At 51.1% G+C, this 24873-nt stretch overlaps 1 protein-coding gene across 1 annotated transcript in view; it reads right to left on the reverse strand.

The window, feature by feature from the left end:
• GRIK4 (glutamate ionotropic receptor kainate type subunit 4) overlaps positions 1 to 24873 on the reverse strand; it is a 239295-nt gene that overhangs the window by 83892 nt on the left and 130530 nt on the right. The window contains exons 3-6 of the mRNA XM_049778002.1: positions 21772 to 21936; positions 13312 to 13409; positions 9631 to 9796; positions 3575 to 3753 (exon numbers count right to left, since the gene is read on the reverse strand). Coding sequence (XP_049633959.1) covers positions 3575 to 3753; positions 9631 to 9796; positions 13312 to 13409; positions 21772 to 21936 — 608 coding nt within the window. The remainder of the gene's footprint in view (positions 1 to 3574; positions 3754 to 9630; positions 9797 to 13311; positions 13410 to 21771; positions 21937 to 24873) is intronic.

Raw genomic sequence — 24873 nt, forward strand, 5'->3', positions numbered from 1 at the left:
GAGGGGAACATCTGGCAGGCAGCCTGACTGCAGAGCCCCTCACCAGCCTCTCCACCCCCAAATTCAGCTCTGAGGGTGGTGATGCAGCCAAGTCCCAGATTAACTTGACTGCTAGAGAAGCAGATGAGGCCAGGAGTTAAGCAGGTGAGTGTATTGAAGGGTGCAGGCCCACCTTCGTTGACATACTTGCCCCATCCTAAGAGCCAAGAACAGTCAGTGCACCCACTAGTCACCCACCCCACCCGGCCTCTGCTTCTGCCCTTCTGACTGCTCCTCTGAGATCCCCTGCCGCACTGTCCCTTTTTGCATGCCTGGAGGGTGTGGAGGGTGATAGGTGGTGCCACAGAAAGCAACCAGGAGATGATGAATGGGTGCCCCCCTACTGCTCTCCTGGGATCCCAGACAATGGGGTCTGATTCCTCTCCTACACTAAAGTCTGATGGCTCCTGGAACAGCAGGAAAAAAGTGGTTTTAGTGCTTGATTATTCTTTCTCTCCTGGGACCCTGGAATGCCACAGTTTATTTCTTAAAGGAGCCCTCACAGGTGCTTAAAAAATAGGGGGGGGGGGGGCTGGCAGTACTATGAGAAGTGTGGGGGTAGTAGGTTTCAGTAACTGGGAGGACATCCAAAATATGAGAACCAAGGCTGCCTCTTGCCTCTAACAAAGCTGCGTGTCCTTCTCCACTTCCAAGGGGACAGGGTGGTCTTAAAGCTATTCACTGATTACACTCAGGGCTGGGTGCAGGGGTGCCCCTGGTCCCAAGGCACAGAGCAATGGCAGTCAAGCAGGCAGGGGTGGGCATCAGATGGTTAAAACCTCTTTTGTGAAATCTATTGTCGTAAAGATCAAAGACAAGAGCTTCTTGCTTTTGAAGACCTGAGTTCTGGGTAAACATGGAGCTTGGTGGCGGAACAGCCACTCAATAAAGTCGGAGATTAACGGGCAAATCCTCCTGGATCGACAGTGCGGCCAGCTCTGCCAGGCTGGGGATCCCATGAGCACCGAGGGAGGGACCCCCTTCCCCAGCAATTCCTTGTCCTCTGCTTGCTGTGCTTACACACAGAGGGCCCCCATCTGGCCCTTGGAAGCACCCCCGAGATCCTGCTGTCTCTTCTTTTGCTTGCCTGGGCTTGCAAGGAGGAACAGAGTTAAATAGGGGAGGAAGATAACTAACTCCAGGAAGCCTCAGGGGTCCATGTGGTCAAGGTCGACAGCAGAGCTGATCGCCAGCTCTGAGAGTTTTATGCAACTGGACTGTGAGTTTTCTCTGGAAGCAGTGCCTGGATCCGAACACCAGTGGGGGCTTTCAGAGGCCTGACCTGCCCTGCTGGACTGGGACCTGCCTTGGCCTTGTCAAAGGCGAGCTACAGATCAGCTCAAAAATCCTAAAACGCTGCTCGTTAACCCAGGCAGCCCACATCTAGGAAATTCACACCGAGAGCACATTCATGAAAGCCATGAACATTGATGTTCCAAGGGTCGCCTGCCAGCACTGTGGACTGTAGCAAAAGACGGACAAGAATCCTCCTGCCGCCAACGTAGGGACAGGCTGGATAAATCATGGAACAGCCATAGGCAGAAACAGGCAGCCATTAAAACTTCAGGAGAATCATATTTAATGACCTGGGGGGAAATGCCTGGCCAAGCGCTGGTGATTTAAAAAATAAAATAAATTCAGGTTCTGGAAGAAGATTTGTGATTTGAAGACGAGTCTAGAAAATGAGGAAAAAGGGCTTATTATCCAGGGAAGAAAAAGAGGCATCACATTAGTGCGGAAATAAATAAAGACAAACTAAATATCCAAGCCAAAGTCAATGATAATGACTTTGGTTTAGGTCATTGACTTTAGGTCAAGAAACCTAAACTTTGACTATCAAAATTAAATTATACTGGCAGGTCAGGGAGCAAAGGGTGCTGGTGTAGGATGCACTTTGGGTCTATTGGTGGAGGGAGGTTGGCACTGGTGGTGGGAAGGGCCTTGAGTCATTGTATATTTGAGATTTAATTATGAAGGATTCTGTAGATCACAATTGTTTCAATAAAATAAAATAAAATAAATCAAAGAAACGTCAGCGTCAGAGATAGTTATTGTGTGATACTGTCTTCTAAGCTTTAGACACTTCAAAAATGCCAACAGTGGACAAGTGTGATACATGGTCCAGTGGGGAGGGTACTTGCTTTGCACAAGGCCAACCTGAGTTCAATTCCCAGGTACCCAAGATGGTGTTCTGAGCCTCTGGTCACAGAGCCAGGAGCAAACCCTGAACACTGCTGAGTGGACCAAAAACTTACAAAATAAAATAAATAAACAGACCTGATGTTTTTGCTTTAAAGAGCCAAGCACCAAACTCTGGGACCCACAAACAATTCCTAGGCCAGGCATACCCTCCTAGAGTGAGGGCTCCTTTCAGGGTTGGAGGGCAGTGACATGCCATGACACACAATTCCATTGGGGCTATAAGGCAGTTCCTTGAAGGGATGCATAATGTCAGGTGATCCTGCCTGGGGACCTAAGCTCTGAAATAAGCAGAAACATGCCACTCTACACTTCTGAAACCAGGGGTGGGAGGAATACTCTGCATCTCTGAGGACTCAATACCCGAAGACTTAGGCTGGGGAAAAGGAAGAGGAGGAGACTGGGCATCAGTGCGTGTGTGCCTGGGAGTCGGGTGGAGACAGACAGAAGTGTGTCTGGAGCTACAAAATCGCTATAGCAACGGCTGAAGGGCAGTGCATTCAAATCTCTCATCAACCCAGACACCAAAACTAGTCGGGAAAGGAGGGGGAGGAGGGAGCATCATGCTGAGGTCTTCCAGCTCCCCACAGCTTGACCGAGGTTAATGAGGAACCTGGCTTCCCCATGGAAGATGGCAGTTGAGGATTTGAACATGCAATTAAAATGGCATCAGAGATGGTGCAGGCTGCAGGGCTGAGGAAGTGCCTGGCTCAGGGACCAGCCTGGGACACTGGATTGGGGATATTGGACCCCCATCCTGTGACTTTCTGCCCCCATCTCTCTAGGTATGGTGTCCCTCTCAAGGTCCCAGTGCTCACTTGTCCTGAGGGGGGCTGCCTTCTGCTCCAGGGCACCCAGGTCCCCAAGTCACTGCCCCCTTCTGGCTACAGGGCCAAATGACACAGGTTTTGGTCCTCAATGGGTGACCCTGGACATAGAGGACCCTGTCATCTATGTAAGTTTCAGTTTCTCTGGTTGTCAGGTGACAGTGTTGCGTGTCCCTCTGCAGCCAGGAAGGAGGAATGATCACCCTGTGGAACCTCACAGGGCTCTTTGCAAAGTGCAGGTTTGGGTGGCACAGGCTGACATCAGAACACATGCAGCCACCATAGGCCTGGGTGGAACAAGGTGACTTTTTACCCCATCTGGCCACTGGTCTCTGCCCCCCCTGAGCCCTCCAAACCCAGGGCTGCCCAGCAGAGTCCGAAGTGGAGGCCACACATAGCCAGGGCTTCAGGGGGCAGCTGCCCTAATGCTCTAGGGATAAATACCTTGGTTGCACACCCCCTACTCTCATGACACAGATGCTCTTTGACGAGCGTGAGGGCTGGCTGACCTTTAGGAGGATGGTGTGGGACATGGAGGCATTGGCGTGGATGATGATGGTGGCCGTCTTATCATCCCGGATCTCTTTGAGGAGCGGGGTGGGGTCCCGGCTGTCATCCAGCATGCGGACAGACAGCGTGTCCTTGGAGATCAGGAACTGCCGGAGCAGCTTCTCCAGGTTTAAAAGGCCTGCAGGGGAAGAGAATATTCCAGCAATGAAAGCATGCTCTTGCCTGTGCCAAGGGTAGAGCTGACACCCCCCAAGCAAGATGCTGCCCCTTTGGATCCAGAAGCCTCATCTGAACTAGAGGAGGCGCAAGTCTGACACTGTGGGCACCAGAAGAGGGCCTCAGCTGTGGAGTGAGTGAGGGGGGAGCCTGCAGATCCTGGAAGGTGGCAGGAGCATCGCTGTAGACTGGCAGAAAAGAGACCAGGCATTGGGGGCCTGGAGGGTAGCACAATAAGGAGGGCACTTGCTATGCACAGGGCTGACCCAGGTTCAATCCCTGACTTCCCACATGGTCCTCTGAGCAATATCAGGATTGATTCCAGGGCGCAGAGCCAAGAGTAACCCATGAGCATTGCCAGGTGTGGCTCAAAAACCCAAATACTAAATTTAGGAGCAGCAATGTAAGAGGAAACAGATATAAAGTCACTTAGGAAGTAGCTGAAGAGAAGGGGGCCAGATTTTGCCCAAGTCTTACAAGAGGAGGGAGGTTCAGGGGGATAGACTCTCTGAGCACAGGAAAGAGATCCACCCCCAATGTGCACTGTCTATAAATGGGAGTCATGGGGTATTTCCCCATGTCTTAGAGAAACAAAAAGAGAAAGAGCCTTTAGGAGAGGTGAGAGGACACTCCACTTTGACACCTGGATCTGTGCTCAAGGATGACTCTTGAAGGAGCCGGGGGACCATGTGGGATGCCAGAGATCAAACCCAGTGTGGTGACCTGCGAGGCAAGCGCCCTCTCCACTGTACTATCGGTTCTGGCCTGGAGCCGGGGCCTTCTGAGGCTTGTTATAGAGGAAATAGACTCAGCAGGAAATGGCTGGACTAGAAACTCTCCCTGGCTTTCTAGCCTGGAGCGTCTGAGTTTGTGCATCATAAGAAGCTGCTTTAAGATTCCTAGGCTGAGAAGAATGTACAGAAGCCAGAGGGGGCATCACTGCAGGAAGAACAGTGAGTTTCCTGAAGCCTGGCAGTCCCCTGGTTCCTCTCACCTCACTGCTGGCTGTTGGCAGGGCCTAGAGACTCAGGACAGGCTCTGGCAATAATGGGGTGCACAGCTGTTCTCTACCCAAAACTTTCTGCTGCCCTACAGGACCTGGGCCCCACCATGAGGCTGTCAGGGAGGAGGAGAGGAACCTGGGGAGACTGTTAGCCTCACTCAGGACATAGCAGGGCTTGGATCGATGCAAGACTCCAGACACTATGGGAGGAGTAAAGATGTTTCTGGAGTTCAAAGGGGCCGGGAAGGGTGGGAGGGGACATAGGGGGCTAAGAAAGACCCAGGTGGGGCTGGACAATGTGGGGGAAGACAGACAGGACACCCAAGAGCCTATTATCCCAAATCAAAGAGAACTTCCCTAAGTGGGAATTGAACCCCGGCCACGGCCGTGAGAGCGCCGGATCCTAACCACTAGACCACCAGGGAATGGGGACCCCAAATCAAACCAAACACTCATTCCTAAAGGTACCTCACTCTCCCCAGGCCTTGCCTCTGGAACCTTCTACATCTCTTGGAAATGGTGGACCTCAGCAGAAGGGGATTCACTGAAGTATTTGGGCTCCAGTAGAAGCAATGGGGACATGCCCTTGCCTACCAGGCACTCATCCCAGGGACTGTCTTCCAGGCCTTTTCATGGAAAGAGGATGAGGGTCAGGGGTCACTGGTTTGAAAGACAGGCTAAGTTCATGACCTTAGAGGTCTGTTTCCGGGCATGGCGCATAACTCCTGGGCTGGATTTCAAAGAGAGGCACTATCCACTGGAGTGAATCTGGTCTCACCACCTCAGATTTACCTGGCTTGTCTCAAAAGGGACTGAGGAAAGGATCCTGTGGGGGTGACACTCCCCACCTCTGCCTGCCCCACTGTCTTGTCCCCTTTGTACTCTCCAAGGGAAGGAACAAGCTCATACCTATTTTCCAGGTAAGACCACAGAGGCTGGGGTGCCACCACCACGCTTTCATGCTCACAGGCACCAAATAAGAGGTGGAGGGAGTCAGGGAACAAGAATACACTCCCCATGAAACCACTATGCTTAGAAACACTCACACAAGCATTGAAGAGGAGCTGGAGCAACAGCACAGCAGGGCGGACACTAGCTTTGCACATGGCTGGCCCAGGTTCAATCCCTGGCATCCCATATTGTTCCTCAGGCCCACCAGAATGATTCCTGAGTGCAGAGCCAGAAGTAACCCCTGAACACTATCAGGTGTGACCCAAAACAAAACAAACAAAGCAAAACAAACAACAACAAGATGGCAGAGCTAGATGGCAGAATCACAGCACATCTGTGATCACAGGAGTTGGGCCTGGGCCCATCTTAAGGACTCAAAAGATGACTTTAGACTAGTGGGAGAGACCTCAAGGGACCCAAGTACAGGTCTGCATGCAGGAGATCTCTGTTCAAACCCCAGCACCTCATGGTCCCTTGAGCACTGCCAGGTGTGTGCTCCTCAAAAATCAATCAATACAAATTAAATAGTAGCTCTGTGCTGATCGATCCGACAGCTTCAGGGCCAGGCCTTGTGGAGACCCCGACTTTCCTTCAGAGTTTCCCTGATTGCCAAGATCTGAGATTCGTGGGATAACCCTGCTGGCCTCAGCAGCTCTCAACACATACAAGTTCCTCTCCTCAACCCCTATTAAAGAAAACTAATGCAACCTGCAATAAATCTCTACTTGTTTCCAGCTCTACTTATTAAAAATCCACTTTGAGGAAGCTTGCGGAGAGAGCAAAGGATTCCCTGTGGCCCATGTGCCTGCCTCTTTGCCTCATCATGGTGGCTGGAAACTAGAATTTAATTCCTGCTGCTCTGGCAGGCCCTATGCTCCGAGGAGAGGTGCACTGGAGCCTCTGTGCCCAGCTGTCCCTGTATCCTTGTTCCTGTGTCCTCTGTTTCAGCTGTTTAATCCTCTTTGCCCTCCAACTTCTCAGCTTAGCCCCCACCTTCCTGCGCTCTGGGCCTACAGGGGGAGGCCTGTGTCCCCATTGGGTCAATGTCATAAGGAGCTGTTGTCAGTGAGGATGAGTCTCAGGCCTGGCTGTGGGCAGCCTCGCAAGCAGGCCCTTTGGCGGACCTTTCAGTATCCACCTGTTGCAGAGATCCGGACACCGGCTATACTTCTGTGTCATCATCTGTTCCTAACAGATGGCAGAGTCCATCCCAGCCAACTCCAAGGACAGGCCTGGAGAGTCCCAGCTTTGGCATGAACCCACAGAAGTTTTGGGGGCCCGGGACTGAACCCTCACAACCTCAAGACTTGCTTTTCTCAGCTCCAGAATGGCTGGGGTGGAGGCACAGAAGATGAGAAACCACCAAGGAAAACACCACTGTCTCAAGCAAGTCAGGAGCCAGCCTCTGCTGATGGGAAGTGCCTGGGCCATGAGGCATGAGCTCCCCTTCCACACAGACTTCCCGAAGCCCAGGAAGTACACCCAAGGGAAAGAGCCTGTCCAGCAGGATGGGGATACTGCACCTATGCCTATGCCCCAGAGCCACATCAGTCCTGTCCTGTCCCTCCACATCCTTCTGTGTCTGTTTCCAGGGGTGAGTCTCCAAGCTGTCCCATCACTCTCTACTCGTGAGCCTTTGTCTACCATGTCCTGTCACATTTGAGCATCCCAGATGCCATGAAAACAGCATCTTTTCTGGGGAAAACAGTAGAGCACAGTGCCATATCCAGGAAAATCCTGATCTGGCTAGAGCCTAGATCAATGGCCAAACTTCAAGTGCTAAAAGCTCCTACAACAGAGGCAGAATGAAGTGCTTACAGAATTCTGTGCATGGGAATGGAGTGAGAGCATAGTCAAGAGAATGTTTGCCTTGCACATGGTCCACCCAGGTTCAATCCCTGGCATCCCAGATGGTCCCCCAAGTACTGCCAAGAATAATTCTTTTTTTTTTGTTTGTTTGTTTGGTTTTTGGGCCACACCCGGTGGTGCTCAGGGATTACTCCTGGCTGTCTGCTCAGAAATAGCTCCTGGCAGGCACGGGGGACCCTATGGGACACCAGGATTCGAACCAACCACCTTTGGTCCTGGATAGGCTGCTTGCAAGGCAAACACCGCTGTTCTATCTCTCTGGGCCCAAGAATAATTCTTGATTGCAGAACCAGGAGCAATCCCTGAACATCACCAAGTGTGGTCCGAAAAATGAACAAAAGAACTCTAGGCACAGAAACTTCTCTGCAGCATTACCCAGAAGAACTAACGCTCTGTTATGACAGAAAGGCTCACATCTGTGCTGTCCACACAAAGGCCTATTAATGCATCAAATATGTTCCATGAGATGGGGCCACCAGAGTTGACACTTCATTTAATTTCCTTTGTTTAGGGTTACAGTCACACCAAGTGCAGAGGATTAGACCTAGGGCTCCTGCAGGTGGAGGAGCCCTTTGAGCTTTCTGGCCCTTTGAACTTTCTCCCAGGTCCTGTTATTTACCTTGCAATTGAGGACTAGGGAGATGGTTCAGAGAGTGTCAAGGGAGCACCCCTTACCCATATGAGCCTGAATTCATGCCCTGGCACTATGGGCCCCTCTTCAGTGCTGCCAGGTGTGGTGGCCTGGTGGACCCTGAGTACTGTTGGGTCCAACTAAGCAGGACCTATCTGACCTGGTTGACCAGTGGGTTCTGGTCACTTCTGAGGGGATCAATGAAATGGAGGAATGGCCAACACCCCCTCCCAACCCCATGCATTTGGAAGAGGTAAAAGAGGAGTATCAGAAAGCCAACTTGTTGGAATGCAGCTATCGGATTGGTGGACTGACAGAGCAATCTGTTCATGGACCAATGAGAGCTCATGTGGAGCAACTTGGGGCGGGACCGGGTGAGGAAGGTGGTTCAGTTGCTTCCCATGCGAGGAGTCCCATGCACAGAGCTGCAGGGAATCTGGGATGGAAGCCTCAGACCCAACACCTGGGAGAGACAGTGCCCAGCGCTACTCTGTCCATGTAGCCCTGCCTGTTGAGACCCACCCAGGGCAGCTGGACACACTTGGGCATTGGGCCTCAATGGTAGCCGAAGGCCACCACCTGTCTGCCTGGTGTGATGGATGCAGCTGCCCCCTGAGGCTGTCAGCAGCACAGACCCGCGGGAACATGCAGGACTTAAATTCTCTAAGCCTCAATAAATGCTAAATTCATATCGCAAATGGCGAGTAGGAGAAAATGCATTTCCAAAACCTGCATTTGCAAAAGAAAAAGAATTTGCTTCATCAGGAATTGACCCTGGACCTTATTTTATGAGCAGAGCCCATTCTCTAGGGAGCCAAGCTCTTCAACCCATCAAACAAACACAAGCCCACTTTATTTTCCTTCCTTCCTTCCTTCCTTCCTTCCTTCCTTCCTTCCTTCCTTCCTTCCTTCCTTCCTTCCTTCCTTCCTTCCTTCCTTCCTTCTCTCTCTCTCTCTCTGTGAGTGTGCCTGTCTCTCTCCATCTATCTCTCTCTCTAGCTCCTTAACAATGAGACTGAAAATGTGGAAATTGAGTTTTGCAGAAGCAAAACAACCTCACTGTCAGCAGGTCTTCCTGGAACCTGGTTTCAGCATGAGTTGCCCAATTCCTGATGAAGCTCTCTCTCTCTCTTCTCTCTCTCTTCTCTCTCTTTTCTCTCTCTCTTTCTTTCTCTCTTTTCTCTCTCTCCCTCTCTCTCTTTCTCTGTCTCTCTCTGTCTCTCTGTCTCTGTCTCAGTCTCAGACATGACAGCAGCCCCGAGAATGCCTGCCCTGCTATTTCACCCCTCCACAAGGTGGGGAACTTTCCCTTGTCAGCCTGGCTTCAGCTAGGGGCAGATCTATAAAGATAAAACCTATCCTAAAGGGGACACCCGACAACTCACATTCTGCTTTGGCACAGATGAGGCAGGCGGTGGTGCAGTTGAAGAATTTGAGGATCCCTGCGACAGCCACGCTGATGTCGGTGTTACTGGGATGCAGGTTGAGGGTCGTGAATCTCTGGAACTGGAACTTGATGAACTCCTCTGGGGCCACTTTGAAATGAGGGACCTGAATGGAGGAGCAAAAATGGGCAGCAGGAGGCATTGGGATGAGTGTGAGAGAGAGGAAGAGGCAGCGATCAATGGTTGAGACACGAGACCTGGCTGAATCCAGCCCTCTGTCCCTGACTATAGGAAGTAACCAGGGAACCCTGCACCCAGAGAGAGTGTATGGGAGGGAGTATGCTTGGAAGGGGTGCATTCCATGGCCTTTGTCCTCAGTGCTATGGCCAAGTGTGAGGAACAAACGCATGCTTCTAAGTGTGAGGCCTGGATTGCATCTCTAGTGCTACTGAGACAGATTTTTTTTATTGTTGTTTTGGGCCATACCCAGCAGCGCTCAGGGGTTACTCCTTGCTCTGCACTCAGAAATTACTCCTGACAGGCTCAGGGGACCATATGGGATGCTAGGAATTGATCTTGGGTTGGCCATGTACAAAGCAAATGCCCTACCCACTGTGCTATTGCTCGCTCTGTCCCTGAGACATATTTTTATTTGACCCTGGTAAGTCATAACAAAGAAAAAAGCAATACTCTACGGTTCCTGCAGGCCCACAGGCCACACACACACACACACACACACACACACACACACACACACACACACACACACATCCTAGGTAAAACCCTGGGGTGGCTTCTTCTGGAGAAGCAGAGTTAGGGAGGCAGCCTCGGGCTACATGCCTGTGGGTGAATGAGCCTCTGAGCAGAGCCCAGGAGACGAATGGCAGCTCTGGCTTCATTAGGACAGTGTCAGCTTCCCCGCTGAGTATGTTTCTGACACTTCCGGAAGGCACCAGCCCTCCCTCCAGCCTCCCTTCTCCTGGGAAAGGAGATTAACAGGCAGTGATGGCCGCTTTCACGGCAGCTTAGGTGATTGGGGAGGTAATAGGCACAATAAAGCATAATAAGTGACCATCCACCTTGATCTTATTTCATCACCCTCATGCCAAGTACGGGAGCCACTAGAGCCCAAGGCCACCTGGCATCTCTATTAGAAAGGGGCTGAGCTACAAACCTGCCTCCTCCCCTAATCTCAGAGGCCCCAGGAGAGCAGGATCGGAGCTAGCAGGGATGCGAGCGGGGCACTGGCTCGAAGGCATCTATGATCAGACCAGCGAGATGCAGGAAGAGCTCTTTCCTAATTCATGTAACTACAGAAGCTATTCTGGCTAGGGTTAGCCTGAGGCCGGGATGATCTGCACAAGGGCTGGGGACCAGCTTCTGTTTGTGTTGTTGTTGCCATTTTTGTTGTTTTGTTGTGTTTTGTTTTAGGGACACACTTGGCCATGCTTCGGGACTTACTCCTGGCTCTGCGCTCAGGAATCAGTCCGGGCAGTGCTCAGGGACTAGATGAGATGCTGAGGATTGAACCCAGGTTGGTTTGTGTGCAAGACAAGTACCCTCCCAACTCTGGCACCCAGAACCAGCATCAGGAAGAAGTGAGCAGAGCCCTAAGTGCCTTAGTGGTGTGAGAAGGGAATGGTGAACCCAGGTGGAAACAAGGGAGAAACTTCCTGCAAAGAGAGAGGATGCAAGAAAGAAAAAAGCAGAACTGGGGAGTCCTGGAGAAGAGATCAAAGAGCAAGGCCAGCCTAGGGGTGTTATGCCAAGGGCTTCCTCCTGCAGATGTCTCTTAGCATCTTGCCTGTCTGCAATGGCAGGTACATCCTAAAAGGGGAAGAGGAACAGTTGGGGTAAGGGAATATGGGCCATACCCGCCCACTGAGTCTTTGGCCCTCTGTCTCCCCAATTCCATCAGCGCCAATTCGCCTCCCTTTCGAACAATGAACCCTTAGACAGTCTCTTGGACCAATAGAGCCAGGAACGGTGAAGATAATGGGAGGGTGTCAAAACCCACCCATAGGGTTTGTGTTTTGGCTCTTGGGGGGGGGCAGTTTTCAGCCCCGAGGCTTCATCAGAAGGGACTTTTCCAGGAGCCCTACTTTGTGTGAAGAACAGGCCAGCTCAGCTCTAACATGGGCAAGTTCAGGCAGGTCTGCCCCTTCCTCTCCCACTTCCTCTCCAAAACAAGGCACCCCAACAGAAAGAGCTCTGGGGACCATCTATACAGGAGTATCTCAGTGAAGGGGAGTTAGTGAGAGTCCCTTAATAGCTGCTTCTGATGGCAGCAAAGGTGTTTCCATACCCACCAGCATTCCTGCCAGGGCCAAGATAGATCCAAAAAAAATCTGCAGTGTTGGGGATGGGGGGTGGAAAGGAACCCCAGGAAGTTAGAGGTGTCTGTTTCATAGAGGAGGGCAAGGAAGAGACCAGTAGGGCAGTGGGGAGTAATATCCTGGCTGAGAACCTCATTTCTCTTCATCAGGGGAGCAAGGGACCACAAGATAGACCAGTGACATAAAATATTCATGGAGGGGAATGAAAGAGGTGTGGGGGGGGGGCTGTCTGGCCTGTCCCAGCCTGTCTGGAAGCTCAGCAGCCAAGTAGGGGGTCGGGCAGGGGTCTCTGCTCTGTCTGCAGGGACAAGCACCTAAGTAGAAATCAACTTTCCACTGAACCCCAAGAAGTGGTCATTTGGGGTGGACAGGGTGCCTGAGAGGTAGCAAGGACAGGCAGGAAGGGCAGGGAGGAGTGAAGTGGCCCAGCTGGGCACAGACCACAGCATGAATGACAGTAGAGATGCTCCTCAGACCCTGGCCAGGAGGCTTAAAGGAAGTGGGTGTCAGTGAGGGGTCCACACCTGGCTGGCCTGATACCTTCTTTGGGACCCTATAACCCTTGCTCCCAGCCTGGTCTTTTCTCAGAACCAGATTCTTCCAACTCTGGCTTCTAGAAGGCTGACACACCTCCCACTCCCTGGGCCAGCTGCATACCTGCTCCTTTCCCTACCTCCACTGAGCCCATCTGTCCCCAGAGACTGGCTAGCTGGCCTTGGGGACAGCTGGACTGTCTGGGGATGAGTCTTCAAGGAAGGACGCCAGATTCTGGGAAGGACAGATGTGAGATTCCAGTAAACTCAGACTCCCGGAAATTCCCAGGGTCAATTCTTTGGGGGGTTATTTGGAAGTTGGGGGAGATAGTGGATTGAAAGGGGATATAAGCTCATCCTCAGTTATCATCCCCTGAGCCTCCCAGAACTAGAACTAGAAAATAGGAACACTTAGAGGTTGTTGAGAACACAGGAAGAGGAAAAGAAGGAAGAAACAAGGCGGAAAAAAATCTTTCCAAGACAATGAAGATGCTTGAAATTAAGAGTTTTGTTGTGTTTTGCTTTAGTTGTTTTTTTCTTTTCTAAAATCTTGTGTAGTGAAAAGGAGGAAACATATGATACTCTTGTCCCAGTTCCAGCCTAGACTGAAGCTGCCCTCTCGGCCCCCTAAGCAACACTCCTGTCCCCTCTTGCTCTCCAAGCACCCACCTTGCAAATCCAGATGTGCCTCCCCCACCCCACAGTCTCCTCCTGGGAGAAAATTCCAGGGAGGACCCCCATGGAGTCCAGTAGCACCAGTCTCCCTGAGAGACATTTCCTGCCCACTTGACCCCACCTCAGCCCTCACTCACCTCCTTCTCCCCACAGATGTTGCTGATGATGGAGCTGGAGGCCGGGCTGGAGGAGGGCCCCAGGACAGTAACTACCCCCTTGGGGAGGATCTGACACACTGTGGAAGGGGGGACACACAAATAAGAGTCTTGTCAGTGGGGCCCCAACATGTCTTGAGCCTCTTCCAGTCTTTACCCATCACCCCAACCCAAAATTTCCAGTCCCTTATGCCTCCTGGCTCTGAGGACACTGCACAGGTAGTGGAGTGTGACTGCCACCTCACTATCTCCAAAGCCAGTGAAGAACTGACTACAAAAACCTTCACCCAATCGGCCCCCCCCAGCCTGGACACAGGGTACACTCAGCACAGAACAGCCGCCAAGGGTCAGAGGTCAGCAGGGTCAATGCAAACAGGAGTTCAGATAGGGAGAGGCAGACAGAAAAGAAAGGGTTTCAGCTCTCATAGATACCCCTATTCCCCCTTTCCAACAACCCACATATCCCTCAGCAACCTTCCTTGCTCCCCTGTGAGGCAAAAGGCACCATCCTCTTTAGTTTGCTTTCCAAATCCCACATTTCCCTTTGGGGTACCCAGCCTATCTTCTAGGGCAGGTGCCTTGTTCCCTCAGGAGAGGAGTGTTGAGCAGAAGAAGGGATAGGAAGTCAGAGAGGAGAGACTGGGGGTGGTGGAGAAATAGCATAGCAGAGAGGTTGTTTGTCTTGCATGCAGCCAACCTGGGTTCCATCCCGCCAGCATCCCATATGGTTCCCCCAAGATCTGTCAGGAGTGATTCTGAGTGCAGAGCCTGGAGTACCCCCTGAGCATCACTGGGTTTGGCCTCCACACAAACCAAAAAACAGGAGAGATCAAAGATTTTCAGAGCCAGGGGAAGGAAGGGGAAGAGAGAAGCCAGGGCCCCTACCACACTCCAACTGCATCCACAGAACAAAGAACCAGATGTGCCCCCACCTGCTTCTGGGGGTGCAGAACTGACTTAGGTGCCCAAAACACAGTGAGATCTGGATCCATCTCCCAATGATGCTGAGACTTAGCCATTTCAAGGCTGGTAAACTGAAGATACAAGGTGAGTCCAGGCTCCAGATTTCATCTTGGGAAAGCCAAACTTGGTTCAAGGTGTCTCTCTCAGTCAGACTCACCCCCAATCACAGGGTCCCCATACCTGGCACTCACCCAGACAGGGGTGCAGGCGGAAGAGCAATGAGCTTCATCTCTACCCATCCTTATCTGATGGTACCACAGAAAGGATGGTCTCTTCCACAACCAGTTGAGATGGTCTTATGACATTAGGCTGATCCAGAAGTCAAGGGGAACCCGGGGAGCAAAGTGACCAAACTGTTCCTAGAACATTCTACAAGACTCTGGCTATTTTCACGGAATTCATCCAGGGACCTCAGTTTCTCCCCATAAGGCTACACCAGTCAAGTGTCCATTCTCAGAAGCCCCAGGCACCTCAGTTGAGGCTCAGTAAAGCCTGAGGTGAATCTAAAAGCCCTGAACAGCACCCAGGGGCCTGAATACTTGGCCCAGGCCCCAGGGGACTATATTGTCAGGCATCCCAAATGCTCTTATGGGATTACAGTCACTCTGACAGTATTAAAACTACTTATGTGATGATATTAAGGGACAGACACCGGATATAAAATTGCACGAAGCCTAGCATGAAGCCAGCCAGAGCATAGCTGGTACTCAGCAAGTACTGGGGGAAGAACTAGTTCAAAGCCAGCCCTTGTGTTAGGCTAGTGTGAGCTCCACCCCAGCGCTCTGCATCCCCACTTCATTCTCCAATCAACCCCAAGCCTTAGGGACCAGAACTGTCACCTTCACTTTGCAGATGAGAAAACCAGGCCAGAAATGCACAAAGCCGAGTCTTAATTCAAAGCTTCAAGCCGATTGCCCTTCTGCCGGCCCAGACAGCCCTTTTGGTTCACAGAGCCACTGGAGGGTTCAGAGAGATGGGCCTGACCAGTGGAATACAGAATGGTTCTCTTTCCTGCCTGGAAAACTATATGTTTCTCTCAGAACCCAATGAGATGAATCATGGAATGTCCTGAAGGAAAACCTTTCCTTCTGATGAGCGAGTGGCAAGGGCCTGTCATCAGCTTGAGGCCACATGCTCTGTTCTCCCCCATCTAAGCACCTCACGCTTCTTCTGCCTCCAACCTGCCCAGTCAGAACCTCTCACTCACCTGTCAAGCTGACCCCCAAATGCTCTGCTCTCTTTCCAAAGACCAATCTGGGTTCTGGAACCACTCAGGGTTCCATGCAGAAACACCGTGCCCCCTTCCTGCTGTTCAGAGGACAGAGTGGCCCACTGCCAGAAGTCCTGCAGTGCCTCCACTTACACAGCAGCACGACTGGCCCCCTGAAACCTCTTACATCCATAATCACTTAGAAATTACACGAAGTCCGGACTCCAGGCTCAGCTCTTTAATATATTAATAGAGCGATACACAAATTAATACAGCACTGTTAGAACAGTTTAACTGCCTTTCTCATGTAATTGGTTTCCTTGGTCCTCCTGTTTCATCTCATTCATTTACAAAAAGACTCGTCCAAGGCCAGAGAGATAGGACAGCAGAGAGGGCACTAGCCTGGCATGTGGCTGACTCAGGTTTGATCTCTGGCACCCCGTGTGGTTTAATGAGCATCGCCAGGAGTACTCCTTGGGCACCGAGCGAGAAGTAAGCCCTGAATACAGTCAAGTGTGGCCCTCCCCAGACAAAGAGTTTATTTTAAACTTGTCTAAAATGTTTATTAGGCCCCCAGAGGAGTGAGTTTCAAGTTTTTCACAGCTGCAGGCAAGTGAAAATATTTTGCGGGCTGCTAAGGCAAAAATAAAAAGCATTACTGACATTATTACATATGTAAGTACCTACATTATTTATAACAGGGACAACTACATGGTAAAGCTGCAGTAATTTTGCACAGGCTGGCAGGAAATTTCTGGTACCAGCTCCAATCTGTAGATGTGCAATTGAAAACCACCACAGACACTCTCATCTTCTAGCCTTCTTTTGACCTTTCACTGGGCGAACTTTTACTCAACCCTCTGACACCCATTTAGATCTTGCCCTGAGCAGGAAATTCCCTCTCCCTCCCTCTTCTTCCAAGGCACAAGGCAGATTCCAGTTGCCCTAGAGAGAGGCCGGCCTCACAAGTCTCTGAGTTCCTGGCAGGCTTCTTCCCTGCGTGTGCTGATTGTGTTAAGTCACAGAAGAGACTAGCTCCCTCCTGCAATAAATTACAGACAGTCACAATTCCCTATTCCCAGTTCCAAAATCCCAAAGGCTCTCAAACTGGATGGAGTCCATTCAACTTACTTGGTACAAGATCTAATCTAAATAGACAGATGTAAACTGTTGAAACTATGTGACTATCTGAAAAGAACAACGGGGTGTGTATATGTGTGTGAAAGATTATCGGGTATTTGTGTAACTGAATGGAAGTCTATGTATGTGTATGATACTGTGTGACCATCTGAATGGAAATAAATATGTTTGTTTTAGTTCCCTGTGTGTCTGAAAGTATGTTTGTGTGTGTTGGGGGGTAGGTTTGACTCCAGCTCTTCTGCAGTCTGCTAAATGCCTGAGACAGCTACCACATGACTTTTCCGTGTGTGGAAGGTTCTAAAGTCTAAGAGTCTCTGGCCTCCAGCACTGCATAGTAATGCCTTCATTTCCCTCACTGAGGTGAAACCCCTAAGATAAGGCTCAGTTCTACTCAGTCAAGGATTCACTATACAAGTGCTTTGTTAACTTGAACTGACACCATTGCCAATGAGTCCACTGAGAACAAAGACCATTGTTTCTATGGGTATGGGCGAGGCATTTGGGGATCTGCATGGGGCCTTCCATTCTCTTCAGGGCCATCATTGCCACAGGGACTTGGTGGGAGGTTGCACAAGCTGTCTGTGAGTGTGTCTGGGCCGTCTGTGGGTCTGCGTAGACACCCAGAATCTCTGTTCTGGGGAGCCTGGGCTGTTAGTAGCATCGCCATGACAACCCAGTGTTCCAGCCAGCTGTGGAGCTGGAAGGCAAGTGTCAGAGCAGCTGCTGGAGCCACACGCCACAGTGGGGGGCTGTAAGCAGGACTGTCAGCCTCTCATGGGACTGCTTTGACTGAGATTCGAGGCCCCTAAGAAGTCCAGGCTGGATGCAGAAACTTCCTCCCACATAGCCCTCACAGGGAGGAGTGGTGGGTCTCTGAGCCATAGGGAAGTACTGGTGAGTGGAACAGACAGTCTGAGTGGACTCTATGTCCTTCACTTCCAACTTGCATGGAGCAGGAGGCGAGGTCTATGCCAGCTGCATGGTCCACCCATCTGTATTCAGCTCAGGCCTAGCTTGTCAAGTGTTGGCCTGGCCAAGTGCTCCAGGCAAGGCCTGCAATAAATGGCAGTCTCAATCCCAACACCAGGTGCCAGAGTGGGGTAGTCATGGAGCCCTCAACCCACTCAGAACATCTCTTCCCGGCAGGAATCTCACCAAGAGTCTTCATCCTCCTCCCTTGTCCAGATATGATATGAGTGTATCATCTCCATGGCCGGGCAGACATGCTACTCTTGCACCCTCTTGGCACCCACGAGGTGGGAGGAAAACCACCACTGCCAGCAGATACAGTAGCAGTTGTTGTAGACTACAGCTCTACAACTATGATTGCCAACACCAGAACCACCACAACCACTGTACTATTCTCATGACTGCTACTACAGCTCTACAACTATCACCACTACTCTCACCTCCCCTACCAGCACCACTACTGTACCATTCTCACTCTCACTACTACAGCTCTACAACTAGGCTAGCCAGCAGCAGCACAAAACGATCGCACCATTGATGACCACTACTATCGCTCTACAACTGCTCATGACTTCCACCTCCATCACCACCACCACCACCACCACCACCACTCCAACTACAATCACTAACGCCACCACCACACCAACTACAACTACTACTAACACCTTCCACATCAATACCACAACTACAAGCACTATGCGACCACTCTGACAGCTATTCGTGAGCCGTCATGAATAAGCACATGGCAACTTCTATTACCACCTTCACATCAACACCACTACTACAACTTGTCGCTACCACTACTGCCACCGCCGATACCAACTACCACCACAACTACAGTTTCTACCGTCACCACCACTTCTAGGACTACTATGAGCACAGCAACCATGACAAGTACCACTTCCACTTGAGCTGTTACATCTTCTATTACTACTAATACTACCACCATGACCACCAACACCACTGGCAGTCCTGGCCTAGGCAGACCCCATGGCAAACAGTCCCTCACATAGGTCTCTGCTGCTCGCTGACGAAGCAGCTCACATGAACCGCATTTCCACATGTGAACCCTGAGCCCAGCTGGGGTGGTGAAGGCGGGATGAGAAACCCCAAAAGACTGAATCCAGACCTGGGCTCTCCCCTGCTCCCTCACCTATTGTCTGTCTCCCCTACACCCCCCTCACCACCCCCTCAGTTCTCCCACCTCCAACCTGTGCTTTCACTCTTAGACCTCCCCCATGAGCCTTTTCTCTTCCCCCACATCACACACTCAAGGTTCAGCCTGGAGGCCTTGCCAGTCACCCAGTCTGCATGCACTCAAAACCCCATTCTCATTTTCTTTACCCTCCATAGGCCCAGAGAAGAGCTACTCTGAGCATTTTTTTTAATGTTTTGATTTTGGTTTGGGGCCCTGTAAGGTTAACTCTTCCTCCAAAGCCCTTTTACCTAGCTTTCTTTTTTTTTTCCTTTGGTTTTTGGGTCACACCTGACAGCACTCAGGGGTTACTCCTGGTTCTATGCTCAGAAATTGCTCCTGGCAGGCTCGGGGGACCATATGGGATACCAGGATTTGAACCACCGTCCTTCTGCATGGCAAACACCCTACCTCCATGCTATTTCTCTGGCCCCCTAAAATTTCTTTTGAGATGTTAATCCCACCTGGGATGAGGTGGACTGTTTTAAATAATAAAGAAAAAGTCTGGTTGGGAGAGGCGAAGAAGCACCAAACAGCTCAAGAGAGACTGGGATAAACCGCATAAGGAGAGCTCAGCAAAAAGGAACACATGACAGAGAGACTCATGGCAGAGAAAAGCCTGAGAAATAAAGCGAGCTGACTCTGATGAAACTTTAAGTGAATGCTTGTGAATTATTTCTCCACTGTTACCCTTCTTCATCAGAACTGTCCTCTTGAGGGTTAAGAAACACAGTGCCTTAGGCAGCCTCACCCAACACGTGGACTTTTTTATCTTTATTTTATACTAAGGCCCCTCTCGGCAGCACTCAAGGATTACTCCTGGTTCTGCACTCAGAAATTACTGCTGGCAGACGTGTAGGACCATATAGGATGCCAGAATGGAACCTGAGTTTACTGAATGCAAGGCAACCTACCTACTGTAGGTAGGTACAGTAGGCCTTCCCTACTGTACTATCTATCACTCTGGCCCCCTACTCTGAGCTTTGAATGACCTCCCAGGAAAGAGGGCATGCCTCAGTTTCCCCATCTGCTCCCAAGAAGATTAAACGAGGCCATTTGTGGGCACTGTAACTGAGGGTGCACCAAAGCTGCACTCTACAGATGTGACAGAGATGGGGCCCCAGCGGGGAACTGCCACTTGTCTCCACATCCCATTCCTCCGCTGTTCTCCTCTCATGCGGCCCTCTCCTTCATGGGACTGTGGCCCTCTGCCAATCCCCAAATGGCAAGTCACCCCACCTGCAAGGAACATGTTGTGGTAGAGGGACTTATAGCCAAGCTCACGGGGAGTCCCAGCACACATGGGGAGATAGCATGCAGCCGATAGTACACTTGGCCTCCCAGAGATGGCAAGGTGGAGGAAAGGCTCCTGCTTCTAGCTCTGCAGTGAATTAAACTACAAATGGGTCCTTGCTGCACCTTGGGGGGCCTGGGAAAAGGAAAGGTGGGTATTCAGTTAAGGTCTGAGAGACAAACAACTCTATGGGGGGCAGAGGGGAGTCTGGGAGAGGCTGTCATGCAGGTAATCTCTGAGGCCAGTCAGGGGCAGCTCGCCAGGCCTTTTCAAGCCTCTGCTGTCAGGTCCTCATGTAGTGTGCAAGATACCAGCAAGGAACAATCAAGAAGCCTTGAGGGAATACCCAGGAAAGGGCAGATATGGAGGCAGTGGGTAGGCTTCACTGGGACCCTCATGTTACATGGGCCCAGTGAGGCCATCTCAGAGTGTCTCCTACATCTTTTCAACTAACACTCAGGTTGCCAGCCTCATCCTCACGGGGGACTGGACCCCAGGGCCAAGCACTCTTAGCACTGAACACTTCCTTGTCCTGCATTGTAAACCATTCTTGGGGACCCACATGCCCACCTGCAAGAAGGGCTGGGAACATACCAGAAGTTGTCCTGTGCACACTATGGGGGTAGTGTCATTCCACCTGGAGTGGGGCTCCACCTTCCTATCACAGATGGCAGCACAGGCTCTTTCAGCTCCTTGAGGTTGGACCCCAGCCTGGGACCCAGAGGTGGGGAGCTATAGGAGTTCAAGGGCCCAGAGAAACTAAAATAGCTTGTGGAGGGTAGTGTTGTGTTAGGGCCATATTTTGTGGTGCTCAAGACTTATTCTGGGCTCTGCACTCCAGGCTTACTCTAGTCTGCACTCCAGGGCAATCTAGGCTCTGTACTCAGGGCTTACTCTGAGCTCTGCACTCAGGGTTTATTCCTGAATTGCATTCAGGAGTCACTCCTGGTAGGGCTAGGAGACCATGTGAAGTGGAACCCCAGATGCAAAGTGAGCATCTAATTCCTGTATTATCTCTCCAACCCTTGTGGTTGTTTGTTTTTAAGATGCCTCGTTCAGGGAAATACACTCCATGCATGGCCTGGTGGTACATGGGGCCCACCACAGTCCCTCTGGTTATACCTCAAGGGTATTAGGAATTGAAGTAGAGTCCCATGCATGGCCCCAGTTCTACCACCTGAGCTTGCTCCCTTAAAGAGAACAGGGCCTTGCATGTGGCCAGCCCAGGTTCAATCCTTGGAACCACGTATGATCTCCTGAGCACCATTAGGAGTGATCCCTGAGTGCAGAGCCAGAAGTCAGCCCTGACCACTGCCGGGTATGGCCCCAAAACAACAATAACAACAAGCATTTTTGTGCCAGAACAATAGTCCAGTAGGTTGCCTTGCAAGCAGCCAACCCAGTTCCATCCCTAGCATCTCATATAGTTACCCAAGAACCTCCAGGAGTGAGTCCTGAGCACAGAGTCAGGAGTCAGCCCTGAGCACTGATGGGTATAGTCCAAAAGTAACCAAAAATGTTGAAGGCAAGTGAATGAATGAAGCTCCTTTCACTCCACATAGGAAGCTGTACAGAAACGAAGGGCCCCCACCTCACAACACACACCCCACCCTTGGGTGTGTGTCTAAAGTCACAGCACCCTGCCCTCTCCAGCCCGGCCACAACACCTACTGGTCTCTGCCGTCTCGTACTCGCTGTCTCGGAGGAGCTCGAAGATGTCCACTTCTACCTTGGCCTTTCCCAGCCTCTCGGGAGCGCGGTTGATGCGGTTCTTGGCCAGGGTGATGGAGAGTCGTTCCCCTCGGCTGCACTCCATGGGGTCGTCCAGGATGGCAGCTGTGGGCAGCAACCAGGGGAGACAGTGGGCCCCAGGCCCTGGTTTGCAACTCGCCTCCCCTTCTCCGGTACCCCCACATCCTGCTCTGGGTCTCCTTCCCCCCACCAACTTCAGCACCATCCCCAAAGCAAGTCCTCTGTGTGCTGCTGCTCTCTGACTTTGAATTCCCCTGGATAACCAACTTAGGACCCCGGTAATGTCAGAGCAGGCCACCAGGGTCTTTTCTGAGAAAGGGCCCCATCCTGATGCCCAGACTACAGACTCTAAGGTGTACAGAGGAAAAGAGACAGAGGATGTCCTGGGAAAATGACACTCTGGACCAAGGAGAGGAGAGAAGGAGAGGGGAGGGGAGAGAGAAAAGAGACAAAGGAGGCCCAGTTTATGTCTAAGTTGAGACACCCAGGAGCAGTAGTGTCAGCTCAGATGCCAGTCTGTCATTCCTCTATACTTTTTTCTTTCCCTGGACATCAGGACAGTGAAATCAGTGTACGTGTGAGGAGTTGGTGGGTTCATGGAAATCTCTGACCCAGTCACACAGGGTGTGTGTGTGGGGGGGGGGCGTGGTAGATAGTGAGTCCAAGCAAGGCCCATGTCTGGAAGCAGCATTGAGAAAATAGTGTGAAAAGTCAGAAGCATTGGTCTTAGCTGCTCCACACATTAGCTATGGGGTGCGGGAGGGGACTCAGTCTCTTCACTGGCTGTCAAGGAGAGAAATTGCTTCATCGGACCATCTGCTGTGAAGGTCCTGTGAGCGTGTGTGAGAAGCTCAGCACTGTCTCCAGTACACTGATCACATGATCAAGAAAGACAGGACTTGCTTTTTCTTCATAGGGAGGACACAGAATTGGAACTCCACATAGAAACAGACATGACTACATGTTCTGGACATTCATAGGGCCCCTAAGCAGGACCTCCAAGGTCCATAAACTGAGGAGTAAGAAAATAAGATCCATGGGATTGGCCAATGAAACAGAACAGCTGGTCGGGCATTTGTCTTAAATGCAACCAACTCCACTTCGATCCTGAGCACTGCACATGGTCCCCTGGGCACTGCCATGAAGGAAGCCTAAATGCCAAGCCCCAAGCACACCTCATATATAAAGGGGATTATCCTCAGCTATAAAAGCAAGGATGCACAGTTGTGTCACCCCAGGGACAGACCAGAACATTGTACTGAAAGGTATCAGCTTCCAAACACCTGAGGCTGTAATATTCCATGTCTCTGAAATGTTCAAGAGAAGGAACCATACAGGAAGTAAGTCAGTGATCACCTTGCAGTGATGTGGAGTCAGGGAGACACTGATGCCACTGGGCTTGACTAACAAAACAGAACAGTGCTTTTGTATGGTGGGTACTGAGGCCACAGAGCTGTTCCTGGTGACACCCAACCACGAGATATGGGCCAGATGCTCACTCTGTGGTCAGTGCTGGGGAGCTAGTCATGTTCAGTGCTTCCAGGGCTGTACATGGCAATGCTGGGGGTTGGACTTGAGGCCTTGGCCCTGTGAGATGAGTACTATGGCTTCTTGAGCTCTTCCTGGAGACTTTTCATTGAAAATGTCAACAGGACTCTGTAACTAATGGTAGAAACGATGCATCCTCCATAAAAACACACAGAGAGCACTAAATTGTGGGCTTTAAGTGGCTGAACTATGTGGCATTTGAATTATATTTCAACAAAACTGTTAAAAGAAAAAAGATGTCAAGCTTTTATTTCGTAAGTAGTAGGAGGCTCAGAAGAGCAGGCTGGGAGGCAGAGCTCAGTCTCCAAGGGCTGGTGCGGATGGAGGACCAAGGTGGACATCGGCTGCATTGACTAAATTGTTCCTACACCTTTATTGTCCAAACTTTCCTGATTTAAGGACAGACCTATCCTTCTCTGAAGAATGACACTTAGCCAGGTTGGTAATATACAGGGCATCATGGATGTGCCCAGTACCTGGACAGTGAAGGGGGGTCAGAATGATGCAGCTGGTCAGAATGACCAGCCCCTGCAAGTATAGCCAGAGGAGCAGACCCATGAGTCAAGCCTCAAAACCCCACCTAGTGTCCCCTAAGAGTTGAGACAAGCAGAGTTGACTTGGGAAGCAGAAGCCTGGACAGGTTCAGGTTGGGGGCCAATAAGGGAAGGGAGGCAGCCCTGGGCATCTTCACCAACATGGCTGGATTCTGTCTTCCTGGGACACAGATAGGGGTGACATGCTGTCCCACAGAAATGTCTGCGAGTCATGCATATGTCTCTTTGTTCCAATCTATGCCCAGTGCTGCTTGGGGCTTATTCCTGTCTCTGTGCTTGGGGATCACTCTTAGTGGGCCCATGAGACCCTATAGGGTACCAGGATTGAAGCTTGGTGGGCCGCGTGCAAGGCAAACACCCTCCCCACTGTACTACTGCTCTGGCTCCATGACTCAGTGACTTGAGGCCCCAAGGTTAACCTCTTGCCCAGTCTGTTCTTGTTTGATGCTCCATCCAGGCCCTGGCCACCAGCAACACGCACATCACAGTTCTCAGCACCAGTGGCCTTGGATCTGACACTCAATATTTCCATGTGACACTCCTCTCTCTGCAATGCTCATTCCTCTCTGTACCCCATTTCTTCACCATAGCTACTCAGCTGCCAAGGGGAGCCCAAGCTAGATCCACCTGGCACTCTGCCCTCTGTGCCACCCAGATGCCAGACCATGGAAAAGCACAGATCTCTGACCACTTTTCTATCAGAGTGAAATGGGACCCCCTGGCCTGGCAGATGAGACCCATTGTATGCTCCTGATTGCTTTCTCTTTTTCTCTTTCTCTCTCTGTTTCTCTCTATCTCCTCCTCCCTCTCTCTCCTTCTCCTTTTCCCCTCTCTCTTTCTCAGTGTCAGGGTCAGACTGGTCCCAGCTAGTTGGGAGATTCTATGCCAACTCTTTGTTCTTCCCTCAGATCTACCTTCA

This window comes from Suncus etruscus, chromosome 8 (genome assembly GCF_024139225.1).
Source record: "Suncus etruscus isolate mSunEtr1 chromosome 8, mSunEtr1.pri.cur, whole genome shotgun sequence".
Lineage (NCBI taxonomy): Eukaryota > Metazoa > Chordata > Mammalia > Eulipotyphla > Soricidae > Suncus > Suncus etruscus.